The sequence below is a fragment of the Sciurus vulgaris genome, assembly GCF_902686455.1.
Source record: "Sciurus vulgaris genome assembly, chromosome: 1".
Classification (NCBI taxonomy): Eukaryota; Metazoa; Chordata; class Mammalia; order Rodentia; family Sciuridae; genus Sciurus; species Sciurus vulgaris.
The window spans coordinates 17212665-17227415 of record NC_136461.1 but is presented as its reverse complement, the minus strand read 5'-3'; the positions used below and the strand labels follow the sequence as shown (position 1 = coordinate 17227415).

The following is a 14751-nucleotide window of genomic DNA, read 5'->3' as shown; positions in this document are numbered from 1 at the left end:
AGGACTTCACACGTGCTCAGCAAGTGCTCTTCCACTGAGTTGCACCCCCACTTACCCCTCAACATTTTTTTTTTGGCACTAGGGATTGAACCCAGGGGTGCCTAGCCACCAAACCACATCCCCAACCCTTTATATTTATTTATTTTTGACACAGGGTCTCTCTGATTTGCTTAGGGACTTGCTAAATTGCTGAGGATGAACTTGAGTTTGTGATCCTCCTGCCTCAGCCTCACAAGTTGCAGGGATTACAGGAATGGGCCACCGCGCCTGGCTCCTCAGGGCATTTTACATAGAAAAAAGGGGGCTTTCCTTAAATAGAGCGGATAAAGACAGGTCTGAGGAGATTTCTTTTCCCTTCATTTTTTAGTGGCTGCACAGAGGCAGCAGAATGCTTCGTGGAGTTGGGTGTATCATTAACTGTGTTCCTTTGAGCAAGTTCTTTAACCTGTTGAGCCTTACTTTTCTCATCTGTTAAATAGAATTGTTGAGAACTTGCCTTGTAGGGTTGTTTTATAAATACCAGACACATTAGGATGCCCAGTGAGCATTAAAGTGTTTTTAACGTTTACAAGTAAAATTTTATTATTATTTTCTACCCAACGAGATACGAACAAAAGGAAACTGTCTTGAATGGGAGAGGTACCCCTTTCCTTTTTTTCTAGCCTACTCAAGTGAATATGATGGCTGGATCTTCAGCAGCCATTTGGGACCAGAGAGTAACCCTGAAGATGGCAGCCACATATTAGGATGTTGGATCAGAAAGATGAGGAGCCTGAGTCCCTTGTGACACCAGAGCTGCCACACCAGCCCTGGGTTGCCAACATCCAGACTGCTTTTGCCTGGGAGAGATATATTCCTGTATCTTATTAGATATCCGTTGCAACCAAACACCATCCCAATTGACATACCCTGGTAAGTAATCCCGTGGAAGAGAGGGAGGGAGCGAACAGCTGCTGCTGACTATAAGGAATGACCTCAGAAGAAACCATGGCCTGAGAAAGGAAGAAGGAAGGAGCTAGAACCCAACCTGCTTCAACTCAGTGGAACAGTTTTTCTCTGCCTTTGCCTGCATCTTTTTCCCATCAGTGTGCACCTGGCTGTGCTGGATATTTAAATTCATGATTTGCCACGTGCTCTAGACCTCCGTGGGATTTGTCTCATCGATGATATGTTTTCCTGAAGAGTCTGAAATTAGCCTGTCTCCTGAGTAATACCCTCCTGTGTCTCCTGCTCCTGGCAGATCAGCCATCCCCAGGCAGAGAGGAAGGCGATCCATTTGTCTGCAGGATTCAACCATCTATCATCAGCACCATGTTCAACATCAGCTGGGAGATGAATGATATCAATTTTTGAATTTTTCACCTTCTCACTATAAAAACTGGACTTGGCTTAAGCGATAATTTGAAAACAAAAGCATAAATAAGAAAGTTAAATTCAGTTTCATTCCTATGATACTGAGATAGCCACTATTCAATATTTTCATATTTTCTTCCAATCTGAAGATTAGGGTTTATCATTGGAGTCATTCAATTTGGATCTCCTGTTTATTTGCTAACATTAGATAGCAAGCATATCCTGTGTTTCAAAACCTATTTTAAAATGTGTTTAAATGATGACCTAATAGTACATTGATTACTACATATTATGTCATATTGCATTATCGTGTGTGCTCTTTTATGTTTTGAATTATTCTCTTATTTTTAGAATCAAGGTTTCTTTCAAAATTTCCCTTCCTGAACTAACCCTACAAAGAATGCCTGAATACATGAACACAATCTTGCATTTATGTTTTTTTCCTTAGCATAGATTCCAGCAGAGGTTACTAGGACATGAACCTTTCAAAACTCCTATGGAAAATCACAAAATGCATTTCCGAAAGGGTACAGGAATCAACTGCACCTACCACATCCTTGGCCTAAATCTCAATTCTTCCTTAATAATTTTGCGTACTGTGTTTAATTTTAAAAGGCTTTCCTGTTCAATAGAACACAAATAAAAACAACCAGCTAACCAAACGAAAAGCCACGCCTCTTGATTATTAGGAGAATGAAGCTTTTCTTACATGGGCTTCCTTTGAAATCTGCCCAGCTTCTTCTCCTGCTGAGCTATTAGCATCATTTCATTGATTATAACAACACTATGTTGTAAACAGTAACCTTGTTATTGTATTTGTTGAAAATTTTCTCTTAATGACTTCCCTTTTGAAATTTTTCTTTTTTCTTTCTTTTGATACAGACATTTCACGGTTTTTGTTTGTATGTGAATGTGTTGAACTTGGACGCTGTGACCTCTTCCCTTGCTGATTAACAGTGACCTTCATTTGTTTTTTTTGATGATTTGTACTTTTGTTACTGCTTAAGTTCCTTTAAAATTTATTTTACTATAAAAATATGAAGAAAGACTCAATCTTAAATTCTTTCCCTAATAGTTCTAACATTTATTGTTAAATGATCATTTTAGAGCTGGCTCAGTGGTACAGGCCTGTAATCCCAGCTACGTGGGAGGATGAGGCAGGAGGATCATAAGTTTGAGGCCAGGCTTAGCAATTTAGTGAGACCCTGTCTCAAAATAAAATAAAAAGGATTGGGGGTAGGGTGGATACAGCTCAGTGGTGGAGCCCTTGCCTAGCATGTAGGAAGCTCTGGGTTCAATCCCTGGTATACTGCAAGGAAAAAAATCCATTTGACCCACTCCTTCACATACAATTTAGTACATATATTTCCAGACTATGCCTTCTGTTTCGTGGATGTAGCTGCGAATGGAAATGGTTTTGGTGGCTGTGGTTTTATTTATCTGAAAGGGAAGGTCCGGGTACACATATTTCAGATACCTTTTAGAAAAGTTTTACCAATCTAGGCTGCCTCCTCCCCACCCACCCCTTCCCACCACCCCAACCTCAGCTGTGCAGGAGAGCCACCAGAGCTGTAGGGGGTTTTACTTCAAAGTCTCCAGGGCTGGGGCTCAGAGGCAGGGCACTTACCCAGCATGCACTGGGCTCAATCCCCGGCACCACCGGAAAAAAAAAAAAAAAAAGTCTTCAGAAGACACAGGATGACATCCTGCTCGTGCTTCTGCACGAACTGGTTGTCGCACCCTGAGCAAATCCACCTGCTCTAAGCCCACTTCCTCTTCAGCTCCAGGGCAGTGACAGTGGTGACTCCCCATAACATGGTGTTGAGGCGCCAATGAACCGTTTCTGCAAGCTTCGGGAAAACTGGAAAATCTTAATTAAAAGGTAGGCCGCCAATAACTATGAAATGTTTATAAAAAGAAACACGTTTTTTAAAAGCACTCCTGGGTAATTTGGAGCATTGGCTATGGAACTATATCTTTGGGCGTGTCCTGAACCCAGACGCAGGGTGAGCGTTCATCTTGCTGTGCTGTTCCAAGTGACAGAGACTCCCTCTACCCACCCGCAGACCCAGGCTGGGGAGCCAACTGCGGGTGGGTGGTTGTCAAGGACCCCTGTCCCCGCCGCTCCAGGTTGAAGGGCACCGCTCTCTAAATGTCCCGATCCTTGAACTTGCTGGTTAATCTGAGTTCCAGATGAGTGGAGAAGAGTAAGACTGGATTTCCATAATCAGAATGGAGGGACGTGGGACAGAGAGCAAAGGAGCAGATGGAACCCTGAGAACAGGTGGCTATGGGAATCGCGGTGGCTGAGCATCGTGGAGTCCCCGTCCTGCCCACGGTGGGGTTGTGCCAGGCAGTGGGGCCGTGCCAGGCAGTGGGGCCGTGCCAGGCAGTGGGGCAGGTGGCACAGAGCTGAGAGAGCGCCTAGAGACGTGGGCAGGACGGGTGACTTGTTGGGGAGCTCACCACAGGTCAGCGGCTGCTCCAGGAAGACCCAGTGGCAACCATGGGTTGGCGGACAACGCCTGTCCCTCAAGGTGCTTCACCAAGCAGCGGCTCTGTCCCCCGTGGTGCTTTGCCCAGTGGAGGGACCAGTGACATTATCCTTTCCACAGTGCCCTCAAGTCTGCACCCATCCCACTCAGAGGCTGAAGTTGCAGAGTGACACGGTCAGCAGTAGCTGAGCTTGCCTGACCAGCATCCGGCGTACTGGTGAGAAGGCAGCTTTCTACAGATGACAGGCTGCTCTGGTCCCCAGTGTGCTTCAAGGGCATGTGTGTCTGCACCTCCCGCCCCGCCTGCTCCCAGTGCCCCTTAGCGTGGCTAGGTTTCAGGGCACATCCAGGAACATGGTATTTTACTGTCCCCCTTTCCTTTCAGGGCCATACCCTGTCAGTGTGTACTCAAGAGACAAAAATCACATCAGTGGCGCACGCCTGTCATCCCAGCCACTTGAAAGCTGAGGCAGGAGGATTGCAGATTGGGGGCCGTCCTGGGCAACTTAGTGAGACCCTGTCTCAAAATAAAAAACTGAAAGGGCTGGGAATGTGACCCCGTGGTAGAGCGCCCAGTACTGAAAACAGCAACTAAAACCCCACAGCAGGGACTTAATGGCGTCAACGTACATAGAGGATTGTCATCTGAACACGGAGTTACGAACCCGGGAACTGGACCGAGGCAGAGTGCCAAAGAATCGCCCACGTAGCAACTTTAGGAAGCAGCAGCCATGCCCAGGAGACGGGAATCATGGGAAGAGGTTGTTAAGATCACCTCTTGGCAGCGAAGAGGGCTCTCAGACAGGAGCGAAGTGCCTGCCAGACTCGGGTGAGTCCTGCAGACGCTACGCTGAGGCATCCTGTGGTGGAGTCCACCTGTCCCACGGTTCCATTCATTTGCAAGTCCAGACGGGGAAACCTACAGAGGCAGCAGACCTGTGGCTGTCTTGGGCTGGGAGGTGGGGATAGGGCATTGGGGGTACAGGAGGGGACAGCTAAGAGATATGGGGCTTCTTTTCAAAAAATTGTGGTAAAATATACCCAACATGCTGGGTGTAACACATGTAATCCCAGCAGTTTGAGAGGCTGAGGCAGGAGGATCATGAGTTCAAGGCCAGCCTCAGCAACTTAGTGAGGTGCTAAGCAACTTAGCGAGAACCTAAGTAACTTGTCAAGACCCTGTCTCAAAATAAAAAATAAAAAAGGGTTGGGCGTGTGGTTCAGTGGTTAGTACCCCTGAGTTCAATCCCTAGTACCAAAAAAATATATATCTCCAACATTAACGTTACCATTTGAACCATTTTTAAGCATACGGATCCCTCCATGGCAGGAAGAACATTCATGCTGTTGCGCTGCCGTCACTACATCCATTTCCAGAACTTTTTCATCTTGCAAAACTGAATCTCTGCACTCATTAAACATTAACTCCACAGCCCAGCCCTTGGCTGCTGCCACTCCACTTCCTGCCCTGGTGAGCCTGGTATTCCAGGTGGCTTGTGTAAGTGGAATCATGGTATTTGTCCCCTTAAGTCTCTTATTTCAGTGACATCGTATCTTCAAGCTTCATTTGTCTGCAGCCGATGTCAATATGTTTCACTGTGTGTAGGTGCCACATCCTGCGTGTCCTATTATCCCTTGACGGACATGGATTGCTTCCACTTTTGGTTATTGTCAACAATGCTGCTATGAACACCGACGTACAAATATCCATCCAAGACCCTGTTTCTGGCTTTTTAGTGCATATGCCCAGAATCCCTCGACTGGTGAGAGTCATACATGCCTGTGGGGACACTAAAAACCCTTGAATTGTACATTTTAACTTAGCGAATCGTATGTTATGTGGATTTCATCAATAAAGCTGTTTTTCTAATATCAAAGCGTGGACCTGGTGGGGCACACCTATAATCCCAGTTACTCGGGAGGCTGAGGCAGGAGGACTGCAAGTTCAAAGCCAGCCTCAGCAAGTTAGCAAGAGCCTAAAGTATACTGTCACCAAATAAAAAGTTAAAAGGGCTGGAGATATAGCTCAGTGGTTAAGCACCTCTGGGTTCAATCTCTGGAATAAAAAAATAAAAATAAAAAAGATCGGAGGAGGAAGCCGGGGACCTGGGACATAGACCTCTTAGGAGTGGGCGTGGCGTCTCTGAGGGAGGTGCCAGGGAGTTGGCTGTGTAAGAATTGGAAAGAACCATGATCTAGATCCAGCTGCTGCTCCATTGGAGCCAAGGAGCTTCGCTGTGCATGGGAACAGGAAGCAGCAAGGCCCTTTGGCCTCCTCCAGCCTCAGTTTCCCTGGCAGGTCCTGGCAGGGAGCAGTAGGTAAAGGGCAAGGGATGCCCCAGCATCCCAAAGCCAACAATCGAAGGACAGGTTTGAAGCAAAGAGAAAATGACCGGCGTGTTAGAGGCCGGAAGCCTTTTCCCTTCAGTAGGTCAAGACTAGCTGAGTCTGGAGGGGTCTAAGAAAAGACCCAGGAATCTCAAGATAAGGTTGACCTAGAGCAAACCCCCTCACAACGGGGGATGAGGTCAATGTCATCAGAACAGTCAACCCTGCCTTCCCTGAGGTAGCCAAAGTCGATCCTCAAGGCCCAAAGAAAGGCAGGAAGCTCTTTGCCTTCCACCTCTCGCCCATCTCTAGTTCAGCCGCTCCCCGGCTCAAAGAAGGGCCACGGCTGGGGTTGTTGAGGCTTTACTCTGTGCCAGGACTAAAGCAGTACAGGCTCCTACGAGGGAGATGCATTATTATTCCACCTTCACAGATGAGGACCCTGAGGGTCAGAGGGGTTCCGTGCTCTCCCAAGGGAGAAGGCAGGGAGGGTGTGCACCTGTGCTCAGCCGCAGCGCTGGGCTGCCTCCTGCGGCCCCACCTGTCCTCCTCTCCCTTATTATTCCACGGGCCATGCGGTTTTCCTTCCACCAGGCAGCCACACACAGATCTAGACAAACGGGCCACAGCTCTTGGCCACAGGCAGGGGTTTCTGGTGCCGCCAGCGTTCCCTGCTGGTGCTGTGATCTGAAGACCCGACTGGCATCCTCCTCAGAAAGGAGCGAGGTGCTTGTGGCGGACCTCAATCAGAGTTCTGAGGCCGGAAAAATCTACCACTGGAAACGCTTTTTCTTGGGTGGCAGCCGAGTGGCCCAGTCCTGAGAGGGCCTTTGAGGGTGTAAAGACAGGTTCTTTGGAGAAGACTGCTCTTTCTGGACCTGGTGGGATCAGCCAGGCCTAGCTTCTCTGGTGTGTGGCGCTTCCTGGTGGAGGGGAGAGGGCATGGAGAGCGGGCCCCGGCTGGGAAGGCTTACCTGGAGCCAGGTGAGAACTTGCTCGTGAATGTCTTGTGAAGGGATCCTGAGGTTAGGCTCAGGCCTGGAGGTTCCCAGGAAGCCATTTCCAGGGGTTGCTAGGGCTTGTGGGAGGCACAGGGTGGAGGACCGTTCCTTCCCTAGGATCAGAGTGGGTAGGGGAGGTCAGCAGCAGAGAGTGGCTGAGCTCCCTGGGTGCTGGCCTCAAGAGCAGAGGTCACAGCAAGACAAGAAAGAGGAAAGCCAAGACAAGGTGCGGAGAGCACAGCCCACTGGAAACATTCCCTGAGAACTTAAAAAATCCAGGGGCTGGGGTGTAGCTCAGTGGTAGAGCCATGTGCTTGGCAGGCACGAGGCCCTGGGTTCCATCCCTGGCACTAAAATCCCAACTTAAACCAGACCACATGCCCCAGGAGATGGGGAGACAATGTCACATTGAAGGTGACTAATTTCTGCTTTTAGAAGCTTGTAATAAAGCCAGGTGATGTGGCACATGCCTATGACCCCAGCAACTCAGGAGGCTGAGGCAGGAGGATCCCAAGTTCGAGGCTGGCCTCAGCAACTAAGGGATAAAATAAAAAATTAGGTGGTTTGGGGATGTGGCCCCACGACCTGGTGAGGCCTGGGACATATGGGTTCCACTGAAATACAAATTAGATGAACTTACTTATCCAAGTGGGTCACTGGGTAACTGGAACCACTGGTGTTAGCTGACTTGGCTGGAAGTGACATGAACATCTATCTCTTGCTGTTCAGTTCACAAGCATCCCAGGGAGCTCTGAGCCTTTTCTCAAGTCCCAAGCCTTTGGATTTTAAAATGGCAGCAGTGATTTGGACATGCCCACACTGTGAAGTCTATCTTCTTTCTTGAATTTCTGTGATTTATTTCAATCAAAATGGATGCCTGAACTTTTAGGAATCGGTCCTTTTCAGTGTCCTTATTTGATGACATAAGAAGTTTAAACAAGAACAATGAACTCAGACTTGCCCTACGAGATAGTAAAACATACCTGAAAGCCTCAATAATTTCAACAGCATGTTACTGGTGAACGACCAGTACAACAGAACAGGGCACAAGTTCCCAAAGTATAGAAACTTAGTATTATATTAGTGACATTCAATTCATTAGGGCACAGCTGGACGAGTCTAGGCACCCAGTACTGGGAACTGGGTGAGGCTGGTCGCCATCTGCACTAAATCAACTTGGCTTCACCCGTCGCCCTGTACCCAGAATAAACTCCAAGCCACTCTCGGGTGTAAATGTAAAGCACAAATGCGAAAAGGGTAGAAGATACGAGAGAATTCTTTTATAATCTTGGAGTGGGAAAGACCTTTCAAACTGGTTTGAAATCCAGAAGCCATATGAGAAAAGACATTGTCTATATAAAAATATTTACATATACAATTAGGTATATGGAAGCAGTTGAATTTTATATAAATACACACAAAACCCAGACTTTTTCATAGCAGTAAAATAATAATAATAACATAAGTAAATCAAAAGGCAAAAAAACAGACTGGGGAGAAATACTTGTAGTTCAGATCACAAAAAAGGGTTCATCCATGGCAAAAATCACTTTGAAACCTGTAGGAGGCATTGAGTAGTGGGTAAAGAAAGTGGACAATTTTTCAGAAAAAAAAAAGTGGTACACAAATAACCACGTGCAACGATGTCTAGTCTCGTTCATAGGAAAAGAGGTGTTTATGGCTTGAAAAACTGAAGACTAGATATTTGGAAACCACAGCAGTCTATGCGGCTCTCTGGCCTCCTAGCCTGGGAGAAGTGCACAGTTGGGTTTCTGCTGTTCTGGGGTTAAGGAAGGGGCTTTGTGACTTGTTTTTTAATTAAAAAGCAGTCCTGGGAGTCGAGCGTGTAAAGACTTCCCGAGTGCAAAGCTGAGATTCCCGTTTCAGCGTGAAATGGGGAAGGGCGAAGCATGTCCTCGCTGATCTCGTGTCCCCGACCTTCGTGTTGTCGCACCAGCACCCGTGGTGTCACGCTGGCGAGCGGTCCACCTCTTGGCTTGCATTTGTTTTGTATTTATAACCTGATGTTCTGCTGGGCGCTTTGTGGTTTAATGAGGCCATGACAGAACGCCGCTGCTGATGTGCCAAACAATCTGTCCCTGACCCAGGCTTGGACTTTGTTTCCCTCTTGTCAAGAAAGCTGAATTTATCTTGAAGCAAAACTAATTAGAAAAGTATGAAAGAGAACAAGTTTAGCTACAGAGAGTAACTTATTGCCAATTTCTTAAAAATGTTTACGGCTTCAGGAAACCAAAACTTACAGCTACTGAATGACCTTCAAGTCGTGTGGTTTCGTTCAACAAAGTCTGAGATGCTCGGATTCCTGTGGACTCTAAAGTGGCCCCAGCCCTGGGGTGGCTGAACCCTTCCTTTGTCTGGATAGGGTTAGAGGGTGGGACCAGTGACACGTGGTCCTTAGAGACTCAGTTGATGGCCTTCTGTTCTGCAAGTGCCCAGACTCCCTTGAAACTGTTTTCTTTCCCTTTACAGCCAAAGCTGCAGTCCTAACACACGGTAGGCCTCATGCCCACTGAAACCCCGCTCCAACACTGGGAAAGGCAGCCCAGCCAAGGAGGAGCTCAGGGTCCACAGCCAGGCAGTCCTGGGCTGGAATCCTGGTTCTGCTGCTCACCAGCAATGTGACCCAAGCCTCAGTTTCTTCATCTGTAAAATGGGGATAAGATTAAACTATAAAGACTTGAGATAAACATGAGGTCTTTATGTGTCATGTAGTATACAGTAAATGCTTCATAAATGTGTCATAAAGGAGATATAAGGTGTACTTAAGGTCTTCATGTATCATGGTATACGGTGCTTTGTAAATGTGTGAGTGTGTACACATTTATGTAAGTGTGTGGTATGTACTATACCACATCTGCCTTCGTGGGTTGGAACCTCAGCATGAAGAGACGTGTGCATAGAATTGCTTAATTAAGAACTATCACAAGTGTTCATTAAATATTTTAAAATGAAAAAATTTAATTAAAGGTTAAATATGAGGTGTCCCCTCAAAGCTCACGTGAGACAAAGCAAGGACATTTAGAGGTGAAATGACTGGGTTATGCAAGCCTTAACCTAGAAACGCATTAATCCACTTGAATGGTATTAACTGGGTGGTAACTGCAGGCAGGTAGGAGGTGTCTAGGTGAGGGGGGTCCCTGGGGGTGTACAGAGCTCCCTCTGCGTCCTGCTTGCCGGGTCACGAGTTGCTCCTCCTCCACACCTTTCGGCCAGAATGTTCTGCCTCACCTCAGGCCCAGAGCAGGGGAGTTGGCCATCTACAGACTGAGACCTCAGAAACTGAGCGCCAAATAAACTTTTCTTCTTCTAAAGTTGTTTTGGTGAGGTCTTTCAGTCACAGCAGCAAAAAAGCTGATTAAAACCAGCAGAAAACTATTACTTCAATACAACACAATGTCCTGATGGGATGCTGGTCTTGGTTCCAAGACTTTCCATCTATTAATTCATCTGATCTTCATAATAACCCTTAGGTAGTTAACTAATATTCCTGTTTCACATTTTTGGCACAGAGATGTTAAGTAACTCGTCCTATATCACACAGCTGATGAATGGTATAGTCAGAATGTATGCTTTAACCATTGGATGAAAAAAAGGTGCTCAATTCAGCTTCACTTGCGATCACAGGCGTCCCTAGGTCTGTACTGCTAGAACAGCAGCCGCTAGCTATGTGTGCATTTTTAAATTGAAATTGAAATGAAAGGAAATGAGCAATTCAGTTCCTCAGTCACTCTAGCCACATTTAAAGTGCTCCACGGTGGCAAGTGGACAATGGCCACCACACCGGGCAGCACTGACCCCGAACACGTCCGTCACCATAGAAAGTGCTATTAAGACAGTGCTGTTCTAGACGAATCTAGAAAATATTAGCCAAACAAGACGCAAATTCAACAGATACTGGGTGGATTTTTTTTTAATTAAATATCACTTCATGTTATTTGCACCTAGTACACATTTTTTTTTTTTTTGAAAAATAAGACATGCCATATTAGTCACAAAGTTAACAAAATATAAGCATCCACATAGAAGACATTTTAAAGTGACTTCATTTACACAGCTTCTCGGAGAGATACACAAGCGACTCTTTTTTGCCTACCAGCCAGCGTTGGGTCAGATTTAGGAACGCGCACCCCAGCACCACCCTGATGGAGGCCCCGTGTCCGCACAGCACCCTCAAGCTGGCTGGTTTCCACCAGAAATGCCATGGAGACCCGGCCCTCCCTTCCTCGCCAGCATTCAATTCTATGCTGCGAAACCCTCTTCAAAGGTAGCCTCTGAATTTGTCAGAACTAATGTCTCACCAGGGAACCAGAACCTCAGGCTTAGGCCGGGGGCAGAGGAAGACCAGAGATCGCTGCAGTTCAGACCCACATTTGGTCAGGCCTGGCTGCCGGGAGGGAGACGGTGTTCAAAGCTGCTTGGGGGATGGGGCGGGAAAAGAGCCGTGAGCGAAGCAAGGACTCAGCTGGGAGTGCAGAGTGCAAGTTCCCCTCCCAGTCCTACCAGCCAGTGCTGCATGGCCATTAGTGGACACTCCACTTCACCTAGGGACAGCGCCTGGGAGGCCAGCCCAGGGCAGAGTCAGGACGCTGGAGATGTTGGCTCTGCTTCGGTAGCTCTTGCCAGCTGCCTGAGACGCACCTCAGGCTCACTCACGAAACCACCATAGCCTTCGGTGGCCCAGACCTGAGGACAGGGAGCTGCCCGGGCCCTGGGTGGCATGGTCATTGTCACCCAGGAACGACACACAGCAGCCCTGAGGTTAGGATGCCATGTGTCCGCTCATCTCAAGAGCTGGCTGGCTCAAGGCCAAATGGCTCATTAGCCAAAGCGGGGGTGGAGGGGCTGGGGGCACACTGAAGGCCAAAGCTCATCACCTGGCTGGACGCACCAAACGGCTCCCGCTACCCTCTCTGCCACTCTGCCCTCCCTGACCTTATTTCCCCTTTGTGTGTCCCCGCAGGGCCAGAGCTTGACCTTGAAAGGTGCCTCTTTAGCTTGTTTCTTCCTTCACACTGAATAAGGCCTCACCCTGCCACTCTCTTCCTCAGGAACCATCCATGGCTCCCATGCCCTCTCAGGGACTCTTTACACTTCTCTGCCAAGTACTGAAGCAGCTCGGCCTGCACTGCTGATCTTCCGCGGTTCCTCTCCCACTCCTTCCCGGTCTCTCCTTTGGCAATCCCTGCAGTTCTTTGCAAATGCTGGTCCTTCTTCCGGGGCAGGGTGTGTGAGATCACCCCAGGCTCTGCTCAAATCTTAGCTATATTCACCACCATCTGTTACTGGGGCCCGACTCTCCTCCAATTCTGAGTACCCTTTGGGATCAGGGCCTGGCCTGTTGCTTTCTGTGGTCTACTCCTAGGGCCAGGAGTGTAGCTCCGTGGTAGAGTAATTGCCTAGTATGTGCAAGGCCCTGGGTTCATCCCCAGCCCTGCAAAAAAAGGTCTGCAGTCCCTCTTGCACTTGACACCTATCACAGCCCTGCCGGAGTCTCCTGCATCCCCGTGTCTCCCCCTGCTGGCTGGAGGATGGAACTATGTTCTGTTTGTAGCTCCACCCTCTAAATGCTTAATGTGTAGTAAATGCCTCATAAATATTGTTGAACGGAGTCCATACTCATCCTAAGGGGACAGAAAGTTCTTTGTTGCCTTGGTAGGCATTTAAGACAATACAGAAGTGGTTAAGACACAATACAGAAGTAGTTATTGGGACAACAAATTGTGAAGTCAGGAACTAAGTCAGTATTAAGCACAATCTATGAAGATAAGTGACCTGTCAACACTGGCCTGTTAACACTGTTACCTGCCTCCTAGTTAAGGTGCCTGGGGAGGCAGGAGCTGATCTAAGTGGTACTTAATGGTGGAGAAAAGCTACAGATCCTATGGGGCTTCTCCACCTGCCCAAAGCAGCCCAGAGAGGAAATGGAGAGTAGTTCTAACTTTCTAACTGGGGCCCGGGGTCCTAACAGCTGCCTCTTTCCACTGCAGGCTTTCTAGGGGTGATCTCGGGTTACTAGCTTCAGAATGGCCTATGATACCAGGTGCCAACGCAGCCGCTTGGCCCCACCCCAGGCCTACCTAAACTGTCTCCCCGGTTTGGATGTAGGAATCTGTATTTTAAATAAACTCCAGGGGGACCCTTAGGCTCATTAAAGTTTGCAAACCTTTTCTTCCATTAAGATAGTCAGGTCTGCAGCCAGAAGGCGCACCACCTGTCTGTGAGTACTGCTGCTTCTCCCTCACACAGTGCTGGGGCTGGGGACCGAGCAGTCTGCACCGACTCCAGGAAAATGACCAGCACAAGGGTGGCCGGGTCTCTAAAGGGGAGCATGGAGGGGCAGCTGGGAGGCTGACTGAGATGAGCACCTCCAGGCTTCCCAGGGGTGTTGGGGGAAAAGGAAGTCGGCTGTCCTAGCGTCCCTTTTCTCCTAACGCCCACCCCCTGGCTCCTATTCCTCCTATTCTCCCTTCTTCTCCAACTTCTCACTTCCTCTGGGGGAAAACAATCACGCAGTCCTCACAGGACCAACATCAAAGCAGTTTTTGGAGCAGATCCAGACGACCAGAGGCAGAGGGACACCGCCAAGGCGCCGGTGAGCGCACGTCCTGCTACGCCACGCGAAGGGGCGCAAGGATATTGTCAAGAATAGGAATCGTGAGTGAGAGCGGCCGGCCAGCAGGCGGGCCAGGCGGAGGAAGGCGCGCTTCCGAGGTCTCCGGGCTGCGCCGGATCTAGAAGGAAGGGCACAATCTCGGCCTGGCTTGAGCCCCGAAGAGAAGAGCCGGGCAAACTTTGGTCATTGCCTGGGGAGGCTCAGTGCCCTCCGAAGGCAAGAAGGTAAACCAGGCTGGGCTGAGTTCCACGCAGCCCACCTGGACACTGTCCTCCCTCTCCCCAACCTCCCCACCTGAAAATTCAAGACCAAGGTCACAAAGGCTTCCAAGGTCCCCTTCCATAAAGTTCTCGGTTAAAAGAAAAGGAAAGAGGAAGAAAAAAAGACTTGAAAGGCAAGTTGTAGCAGAAGGGGAGCCACGTCAGCCTGGGCAGCTAGGGAAGGCGGGGGGCACCCCAGGCCTCATTCCTTCTTGGTGTGCTCCAGCACTCGGTAGGGGACCCCGGGGCCACTTCCCGAGCCGTGTTCCTCCTGCATGACTGGCAGAGTGGCCGGAGCGTAGATCTCGGAAATGCTGTCGTTGTTTTCCAGGGCCCCATAGGAAAAAGAAGCTTTGAGGTCAGGCTGGACTGTCATCCCCTTGTCATGCACGTTTTGCATACCTGAAAGGAAATCCACCCCCAGTCGTTATGCAGAAAGGAGGCCCGAGAGGCGGGCTTCCTCCGCCCGCCAACCTAGCGGGCAGCTGGAGCCAGTCATGAGCATGCCGATTTCCTGAATGCTTCAGGCTGAAGAGAACACTGGGAAACACACGTTGCTGAGCAACAGAGATAAATCTTCAGGAAATGTGCACACAGACCAGCCACTGTCCGGAGGAACCTCCGGCGGGCCGGAATGAGATGGGATGAGTTTGGATCCAGGGTGGGGTGGAAAGGGCACC

The 14751-nt window shown here is 48.8% G+C and overlaps 1 protein-coding gene and 1 long non-coding RNA gene across 5 annotated transcripts in view; one reads left to right on the top strand and one right to left on the bottom strand.

The window, feature by feature from the left end:
* Positions 1 to 2958: 2958 nt before the first annotated feature.
* On the top strand, positions 2959 to 6831 carry LOC306660236. Its single transcript, XR_013763587.1, has 3 exons — positions 2959 to 3235; positions 3547 to 3637; positions 4234 to 6831. It is a non-coding gene; the product is annotated as an uncharacterized lncRNA (long non-coding RNA).
* Positions 6832 to 9118: 2287 nt separating this feature from the next.
* The window catches only part of NIPAL3 (NIPA like domain containing 3), a 46756-nt gene continuing 41123 nt past the window's right edge, over positions 9119 to 14751 (bottom strand). For 3 of the 4 annotated variants that reach the window (XM_079138356.1, XM_079138358.1, XM_079138359.1), the window contains one exon: positions 12137 to 14473. In XM_079138356.1, coding sequence (XP_078994482.1) covers positions 14274 to 14473 — 200 coding nt within the window. In that variant the 3' untranslated portion in view covers positions 12137 to 14273. Of the gene's footprint in view, positions 9842 to 12136; positions 14474 to 14751 lie in introns of those variants that run through there. The other variant, XM_079138357.1, reaches the window with a different exon arrangement.